This window comes from Nanorana parkeri, unplaced genomic scaffold (assembly GCF_000935625.1).
Source record: "Nanorana parkeri isolate BGI_ZX_2015 unplaced genomic scaffold, ASM93562v1 scaffold2016, whole genome shotgun sequence".
In the NCBI taxonomy this organism is placed as follows: Eukaryota; Metazoa; Chordata; class Amphibia; order Anura; family Dicroglossidae; genus Nanorana; species Nanorana parkeri.
Genome location: NW_017308284.1, coordinates 3,344 through 13,242, shown reverse-complemented (window position 1 = coordinate 13,242; position 9,899 = coordinate 3,344). Strand labels below are relative to the sequence as shown.

The 9,899-nt window shown below is 41.0% G+C and overlaps 1 protein-coding gene across 1 annotated transcript in view; it reads left to right on the top strand.

The window, feature by feature from the left end:
• LOC108800406 (bicaudal D-related protein 1-like) overlaps positions 1 to 9,899 on the top strand; it is a 26,086-nt gene that overhangs the window by 15,153 nt on the left and 1,034 nt on the right. The window contains exon 3 of the mRNA XM_018572390.1: positions 5,484 to 5,600. Within this exon, the coding sequence (XP_018427892.1) occupies positions 5,484 to 5,600 (117 nt within the window). The remainder of the gene's footprint in view (positions 1 to 5,483; positions 5,601 to 9,899) is intronic.

Below are 9,899 nucleotides of genomic sequence, written 5' to 3'. Positions count from 1 at the left end.
GGAGCTTCTGAAGTGAAGGAAAGCATGTGATGTGAAGGGGAGACTCTGATGTGAAGGGGGCTCCTATTGTGAGAAGGGGGCCTCATATGTAAAAGGAGGAAGCTCCGGGGTTGGAGGGGTACTTGAGAGACGTAGGAGGCTCTTATGTAAAGGGGGCTCCTGATTTGAGGGGGGAATTTTTTTGTTTTTGCATGCCCCCCCCCCCCCCTAATCTCCATAACATTTTAGTTTGGGGTGCCTCAAAATTTTGAGATTTTTCATACTTTTAAAGGGTGCTGTGATTAAAAAAAAGTTGGAAAACGCTGATATAGATTATCATAAATAAGTGTTAACATTTAATCTATTATCCTTTATTTTCATTCCATAACAACCGTAATTAATAACACAATATTATTTTATTTAGAATATTAAACAAAATATTGTATTGTATTAAGACATCCTATCAGTGGCGCGCTGGAAAGCAATGCTGATAAGAGCAATTAGCAAGCTGTTTGCTGGTTATGCTCAGACTCACTAACTCCAGTAAAGCTCACAAATCTGCCTATTATACATTTTTCATGGCACAAATCTGATCACTGAGCATTATTTCTGTGTGTGACTCGTCTTGTCACATGTTAGGCATTTTCTTGTATGTGCATCAGACTTCCTGTCGATAAACAGACTGATTGGCACTGCAGAAAATCTTTTTAAATAGAATTTCAAATGTTATCTGGAGCTTGAAAACAGTATTTGTAGTGAAGGTCTTTAAAATAAAGAAATACTTTTAAGAACATTAGGCTTAGATGTTTTTTTAATTGTGAAATCGCCAAGGAATGTGAACCATTAGTAAAAATGGAAGAATACCAAAACAGGATTGCATTAATTTTCTTCTGCTTGTTTTCCTCTTAACCCAGATGACCTCTGAGGTGTTCACTAATGCCAAAACTAATTGAGCTAAGTAGCTTTGAAGCATTGGTCAGCAAGCACTCAAATTAATCCGCTGTTCCTTGTAGCAATAGCATTTTGGTGAGCATGTGAAGAATTTAGTTTGGTGCTATTTGTACTGTACATGGAATTGTCACATGTTACCACAGTAATAAAAAGGTTTTTATAAACTTTGTGAGGCAAAAATAGTTTACTCCAATTCTTCTAATCACTAACTCTTTGTTCATAAATGTAAATTATGTATAGTCAGTCCTACTTGGCACATAACTGAACTGGTTTGAAAACGAGTCAACGTGGACCTGTAACTATATTACTGGCATGTGACAATAATCGGCAACAGTTTAATTAAAAACAAATTTAAAAAGAGCTTTATTCAGTGGACTTTGCCTAGGTGTACAGTTCCCCAAGAGATATACTGTATACAAGGAGGAATCTGGGAGAATAAACATCTTCTGCCCTGCAGGACTAATCATTCCCTCAGTCCAAAGTAGGGTATACACGGTTTGAATTTCGTACAAAAGTAGTCTTTTTCAGAACGTTTGTTCATACGCCTATCAATTAGTATGGTGCAATCAGCAGATGAAAACGACAGTGTTCCTGAAAATGTTTGAAGGAGCATGTTGGAAATTGTTTTTCGATCGAACGAATTTCTGTGCTTTTCGTTAGGATACCCCATTAATTTCAAAACAGAATGCAAAAAAAAAAATGAAAATTAAACGAAATTTCGAACAACAATCTTAAAGTTTCTGATGCCAGTATAGAACGTTCTGATGGTATCTTACGTATGAACGTTCGTGCAAAAATCTACCCATGTATACCCTACTTTATGTCTCCATTGATCACTGAGGGTGTATATTGTACTCATAACACTGTAGCAGCTCACAAGGTAGAGAGGCTGCAGCATGAGGATGATCTGGGCAAAATAAAGTTTTCTGCAAAATACAAGGTGTTGACTGGTGTCAGAGCTTGCAGGGAGCAATCATGTCATCCTCTTTTTCATTTTACAGTGAACAAGCTTAGCAGTTGGCCACTAGGCTCAAGTGCTGCATTGTGGAAAGGTGTCACATGCCTCTCCAGTTGAAGAATGGGGAGGGGGGGCACTGTGAAGGTAAGTATAACTGGGCCAGGAGAGGAAAGGGGGGAGGGCTTTAAAGAGATCCTGTAATTTTAACCTGATGGAGCAAAGTGACTGGTTCTCTTTAAAGCTCATGAGATTTTTTTTATTGGGTTAATATACATTTTAACAATAAAAATATCTAATGCTAAATCCTCTTAAAAATGCGAATTTCCCATTATGTAGTTGTTACTTTTTACAGTCTACTTTTCCATACTAAAGGTTTCAAATCCTTTTTACCTTTAATTTGTTATTTTAAAGGGTTATTTTATAATTTATCACAAATATTGTAATTGAACAGAAATAGAAAATGTCAGGTGGAAAATAGCATCTCCACCCTTTTCAGGTTCACTTTACATAGTTCCATAGTTGCATAGTATTTGAGGTTGAATAAAGACATAAGTCCATCAAGTCCAACCTATTGTGTGTATGCATTTATGTTTGAGCAGGTGTGTGCATTTATGTTTGAGCAGGTGTGTGCATGTGTATTAGTCCATGTGTGATTTTGCTCTTAAGCGTACCTGTACCCCTGTATATTATGGTCTCCGAAGAACTCGTCCAGGAGTTTCTTGAATGATTCCACACTCTTAGCTGAAATCACTTCCTGCGGCAGCGAGTTCCAGACCTTAACCGCTCTAAGCCCTCGTTCACACCTGAACGTTTTTTAGCGCGTTCTACGCTCGACGAACGCTCTACAAAACGCTCAAAAATATAAATCCCATTGTAGTCAATGGTCTCGTTCCCACCTTGGCGTATTTTCGCCCGTCCCTAACGCGCTACAAAACGGCCCAACCCTGAAAAGGTACAGGTACTACTTTGGGCTGTTTTGTTGCGCGTTTCCATTGGGATACAGCCAAGTAGCCTTCGGAAACGCGCAACAGTAGCGCAACTTTTTTACCGCGGATCGCGGTAAAAAAAACGCGTGACGGTCGCGCATATGCAATACGCCTAGGTGTGAACGAGACCTTACTGTGAAGAACCCCTTGCGCCCTGAGTGTTGAAATTTTTTTTTTCCACCAATTTTTGGTTGTGCCCTCTGGTCTTTGTTACAGAGCTAACCGTAAACAGTTTGTTAATAATGTTGTTGTCGCCCTTGAATAGTTTATACAGAAAAATCATTTCCCCTCTTAATCTCCTAACCTCCAAAGAGAACATATTGAATTTTAACAACCTTGTTTCATAGTTCAGGTCCTCAAACTCCTTAACGAGTTTGGTTGCCCTCCTCTGGACTTTTTCCAGCTCAAGGACATCTTTTCTGAGTATCGGTGACCAAAACTGGACCGCATACTCCAGATGTGGCCGAACCAGTGATCTGTAAAGTGGCAAAATTATAGACTTGTCACTGCATTACATTCCCTTCTTAATGCAAGACAGGACTCTGCTAGCTTTGTTTACAGCAGTCTGGCACTGCGAGCTGTTCTTCAATCTGCGGTCTATAATGACCCCCAAATCTTTCTCAGTTTCCGACTTCCCTAGTGGCACACCCATAAGTGTATAGTCCATTTGCCTATTTTTAACTCCAAGGTGCATTACCTTATATTTATCGACATTGAACTTCATCTGCCATACAGTTGCCCACTCCACGATTTTATCCAGGTCCTCCTGTAATGTTATAATGTCTAAATCTGTGTCTATTACCCTCCCAATTTTCGTATCATCAGCAAACACTGAGACATGGCTACTCACTCCCTCCCCGATATCATTAATAAATCCCCTCCGTTTTATACTTACTAAATGCTACTTTTTTTTCCTTAATGTGTTGTTTTACCGTTTTATTTAGCCATATTGGCTTTGTTTTTGATCTTTGATGTTCCCCAGCGGTATACACCTGGTAACAGTCCCACTTTTGGTCAAAGTTTAGTTTATCAAATAAGTTTTCCCATTCGATTTCACCCACTATATTGCGTAGTTTATCAAAGTTAGCCTTCCTGAAGTTTAGGCTTCTCGTCCGCCCATCCCCCTTCCCTTTCTTGCACCCAATATTAAAAGCAATCACCTTGTGATCACTATTACCCAGTGTCTCCCCTATTACAATATCCTCAATTAACTCCGTATTATTGCTGATGATCAGATCTAGGATTGCATTTTCCCTGGTCGGAACCTCAACCATCTGATCCATGAAATTGTCTCGCAACATATTAAGAAAACGTGCTGCCCTTGCCGATTTTAGAAGTTCCATTAGCCCCGTTGATGCTTGGGTAATTGAAGTCTCCCATTACCACAACATTACCCTGTTTCCCCGCTATTTCTATTTGGGATTGTAAGTGGGCCTCCTCCTCTTCCCCCTATATTTGGAGGTTTACAACAGACACCCACAATAAGTTTACGGTTAGGGTTCGTTCTATCTAGTTCTAGCCATAACGATTTCACATCATCTCCACCAGCTGACGCGATATCGTCACGGATGTGCATAATGCGGTTATTTTTAGCATATATACATACCCCCCCTTCTTGACAGCCTGTACATCCTGACAATTGTGCCGGGATCCACCCAGCTGCGTGACTGACAGCTGGCTCTGCCTATCTAGAGGCAGAGCCAGCTGTACCCGCCCCCTCCCCCATCCGTTCCGCCAGTCAGTGCTGGCGGATCGGAGCGGGGAGGGGGGAATCCAGCCCCTCCCCTGTCACGGCAGAGAGCCGTGACAGGATCGAGAGGTGAGCGAACGCCGGTATGTGTTTGCTCACCTCCTGATCTACTGAGCCGACCTGTGACAGTCTCATTGTCACAGGTCGGCTAGAACTATGAGGTGAGTGAAAAGCACTCACCTCATAGTTCTCCTTTAACATAACTTCAAGGTCTTCTATTGTATTTGCTAGACTTATAGCATTGGTGAACATACATTTAATTTTTGTACATTTACTGGTTAAACGTTTGATCCCCACCTGCTCCCCAGTACGGCTTTTATATCTCCCTTTTATGGTTGGTCCAGTCCTACTTTGGTTACCCTGGGCAATTGGATTTACTTTACTGGCTGCATCTTGTATGCTTTCTGTATTTGCTTGATTTACTACTTTTACTATGTCTACTATGTCGACTCTGTTGACTGGAGTGAGCTCACTATCTAATCCTCTGTTTTTTCCTTCTATGTTATCTGTCATGGTACGTTGTTTGGTGTTTGTTTTTTTTGTTTTTAATTTTATTTTGCCCTCCCCCCCATTATCTAGTTTAAAAGCTCCTCCAGTATTTTAACCATTTTCCCCCCCAGAAATGCTGCACCTTCCCCATTAAGGTGCAGCCCGCCTCGGCTGAAGAGCCGGTAACTGACTGAGAAGTCAGCTAACTAATGTAGTGTAAGTGGTGCTGCATATGTGAGAAAGTGATTGCAGTGCATAGCAGACTAGCTTTGGGCCTGTACCTTTTAATACTTACATTTGGTTTTCTTTTCAGAATTTGATTTACATGACATCACTTTGGTAACTTTCTTGTATGCTGTCCTACAAACAGGCTACAGAAATGGAAAGACAATTGTCGCTGCAGGTCATTGTGCTACAGCAGGAGTTCCGTGAGAAGAGTATGTCTACAAGTCAACACATTTCACGGCTGGAGAATCTCCTTGCAGAGGTCAGCTAATATTGATATAAATGATAGCATTGACTAAAGCAAAGCTGGTTACCTGTAACCTAATTTAATTTATTGTATTTGTGTTTCTGTTTTAATTGTAACTTAACTGAACCTGTAGGGTAATGTGTGAGTTTTCTCTGCTGCTACATTTATGAAAGATAAGGGCTCCAGGACTTTTCTCATGATCCCAGTTCACTACCTAGTGAATCCCTGACCTGGAACAAGCCTGCAGAGTGGGCGGTTAGAGTTTATTAGACATCACTGGCTGCACGCTTGTAATAGGTCATTGTCTCAATAGGCATGGTAGGCAGGATTAGTGTAACAGCCCTGGACCTTGCAACTTTAAATACAGAAGAGGGCAGGTGACTTAGTCCACCATAACTGAAATATCAATTTTTAGACTTTCTCCTAAACATATAGGCAGCAGCAACATAAACTCTTACAAACTTCCACTGTGGTATGTAACTGCAATTTCAGTTAGGTAACTATGCAGGTGAAACTCGAATAATTAGAATATCATGCAAAAGTTAATTTATTTCACTAATGCAACTTAAAAGGTGAAACTAATATATGAGATAGATTCATTACATGCAAAGCAAGTTCAAGCTCTGATTTGTCATAATTGTGATGATAATGGCTTACAGCTCATGAAAACCCCAAATCCACAATCTCAGAAAATTAGAATATTGTGAAAAGGTGCAATATTCTAGGCTCAAAGTGTCCCACTCGAATCAGCTAATTAAGCCATAACACCTGCAAAGGTATTTCCATGCCACGCCGCATTGAGGCAGTAATTGTTGCAAAAGGGGCCCAAACCAAGTACGGAGTACATATGCATGCTTATACTTTTCAGAGGTCCGATATTGATTGCATTTAATATTCGAATTTTCTGAGATTGTGGATTTGGGGTTTTCATGAGCTGTAAGCCATAATCATCACAATTATGACAAATCACAGCTTGAACTATCTTGCTTTGCATGTAATGAGTCTATCTCATATATTAGTTTCACCTTTTAAGTTGCATTAGTGAAATAAATGAACTTTTGCACGATATTCTAATTATTCGAGTTTCACCTGTATAATGTTTATTCATTTGGTGATGTCAGTAATATGATCACACACTTGGAACAATCCTGGTCATATAAGGAGAAAAAATGTGAAAAATTCATATCCAAATACCTTTCCCTTCCTGACTTATCTCCGTGGCATCACAGTAACTGTTTACTCCGGTAGAAGAGGGGCGTTCACTCACCCAAGTGCTCCGATACTTACCTCCGATACCGGAGCGTCCGGTCAGATGGAGATATCTCTATGACTGGCAGTGCTGAGGGAGCATGGAGCTGGTACTCGATACCAAAAAAACGTTGCATTCCTAAAATTACGGTAAGTATTTGGATATGAATGTTATGTTTTCCTGGCATCACAGTAGACAAAGAATGGGAGAATGTTTGAGTATTTTAAACCGAAGAGTTAACCAAGAGAACTTCCTGTCCAAGCTTCACTGTGGTAAGAGATGACAAGTCAATGGTGTAGAAAAAAAGCCCAAAAAACATGTGCGCGGAGGACCAAGAAGTCGCTCGCAAATGGTCTCTGTTGCCACCGGTCAAGAGGCTGCACAGGAAGCCGAAATACTGTGTAGAGTGTGTGGTTGCCTTCCCTAGCCCGGGCCCTGGGAGGCTAATTCCAAGGCTGGGGGGGGGGGCACTGACTGTAGGAGTCCGGACCCCAGCAACGTCGATTCGGTAGCAGAGGAGCTTGGGCCCCAGTAGCACCAGTCCGGAGGCTGAGTAAGCCGGGGCCCAGCAGGTAAGAGGAGCCACGTGACCAGCCCACCTTAGACCCTGCAGAACCCACCATAGAGAGTCTTAGATGGGCTGTGCAGGATCTATGGTGGGCTCTGCCGGGTCACTCACAGTGAATGCCTAATAATCATTTCATTCAATAAAGCTGACAGCTTCTATCTGTATTATGACAATATATGCGCTTCTTTCCTGCAGCATTAATTTATTCATAGAATCTTTTCTGTACTGTGTGAAGTGAGGTCATGAAAAAGTAGAGACGCATAGAAGAACCAGCCTCATGAGCACCTTCAATGCAGTACAATTATTGGGTCTCCATCAGAGCAGCCTGGAGATGTTTTCTAGAATAGATTTTAGATTTGACAGATGGCTAATATTGACAGTTTTATTGATTGTAGTCAGGGAGCTTCACACAACCAGCACACATATTGACTATTCCATTGTAACGCTGGGTACACTGCCATCAATAACCTTTCTAGGAAGGGCATGTATTCCACAACTAAATAAATTAAGTACATATATGCATTTAAATGTCATGATTACTCCTAAGGTCATTAGAGTGAAAACACATTAGTCAGGAGATTATTTTATAGGGCTGGATTTCTGTCCCTGGGACTATAGGGAAGACAACCTTTTCTGCTAAAGCAATACCCCTGCACTAAATGCTTAACACAAAATATTTTTTATTTTACTATTGCTAACCTGGCTTAGAATAATCTCTCAATGTAAAAATCTGTATATTAGATGACTGTATTGGTGCTGATGTTGGGGGAAAATACACGGCTGATAACCTGGAAAGGCCACCTCTTTGCCTCTCCTGTCTATAGGCTCCGGCTAGTTAACCCAAAACATATATTAAACCCTGTTCATAGATTAAATGTTAAACTTTTTATATAAATTGTGGGATGTAACGGTTTTCAAATTTTTATGTTAAAGATGTTACTCATCTTAACTTGATTTGCTGGTATCTTTTGTCCTCTTAGATGCCTTTTCCTGTTGAAGCAAAACCCATGTTAAATGTGATCCCTAAGCTAACACTCCCATGATCATGGTTTCATCAGCATAGCAATGTGGTCATGATGAATACCAAACATAAAGTATATTTGAGGAAAAATCACTGATCTTAGATATGCCCCACTGACCTCAAACTTTACCTGCCCTTTTGGGATGGCCTTTTTAGAACATAGACTCTGGGGCTTCCAATTTCTTAGACTTCCCAGTGGAAACCTTTCTAATGACCCTGACCTTAACCGCAGTTTTACAACATGAGAGAAGCTGATAGGGTGGCTGTTATTTGTCACTACCAAGGCTACTATATAACACTGGTTGATGCAGTTTTAGACCAGAGAAGAGTATTTTGAACCTCATATATATTGAAACTGAAGAAAAAATGTAGAGGTGCACTGAAATAAAAATGTCAAAACGGATCAGCCTCCTGTAACAGTTTCTCTCCTCCCCGCAGTGGGCACAGAGCAGCACCCAGCAGGGAGGAGAGAAAGCAGAGATACGCCGCTATTTCGGCCGAAAGATGGCACTCTCAGCATTTTGCCAGGAGTGCCATTTTTGGCCGATATGTTTCAGAGGCCAAAACTTCAATGCATCTCTAAAAAAATGTAACCTAACCACAATACATTTTTTATTACTGCTGTTGCATATGCATATACTATCACATCACCTAAACCCTTGGAAGACCTATAAAGCAAAAGCCTGTTTAGGAATAAGAATTGGGTTGCCATCCAACAACTTGCCAGCCACATTATCACTAAAAATGCAGAGAATATATTTACTTGCTTCTATGGTGTTGCTGATGAAAAACGCTGCAGAATTTCATAAGCCAGTGACAGAGCAATGTCTCACTTATCTGGGCAGGGAGGGGGGGTAACAACATGGAGGTGGGTACTTGTTTTCACTACACTGTGCAGTGAGCCTGTTGCTAGTGAGTTGTCACCAGTGACAGGATCACAAGTGTCATGTGGCTCTTAGTAAAATCACTCTGTTACTTTCTGAATTCCTGTTACTGCTTCATGATTCAGCTTAGTGCTTTCAAGGTTATCTCCCTTCAAACTGAATTCAGATGATGATGCTTTACTATCCAAGAAGCTGAAGGTGTAGAGGTGACACAGGAGCCTGAAATATAATATCAGAAAGATAAATGTCACATATTTGGCAGGCCCATTCACACCACATCCAGATCGTCTCCAGACCAGACAAGATTGTTTCCAGACCCCAGATGCATCCTAATGTATCCCTATGCTATTTCTGGCCTCTGTTCACACCAGCGCAGTCCGTTCCAGACCACAAAAATACTGCATGTCTCATTTTGTCTGCTCTTGAATGCACTGGAACCGCGGGCAGGTTCACACAATTTTCCAGTACAGATCTGGTTCGGAAAATGATGTGAACCTAAGAGCAGGTTCACACAATTTTCCGGACCAGATCTGGGATGCAGTGCATTGCGTTTTTACTGCGATTTTGCTGCGTTTGGAATTTTTTTTTTTTT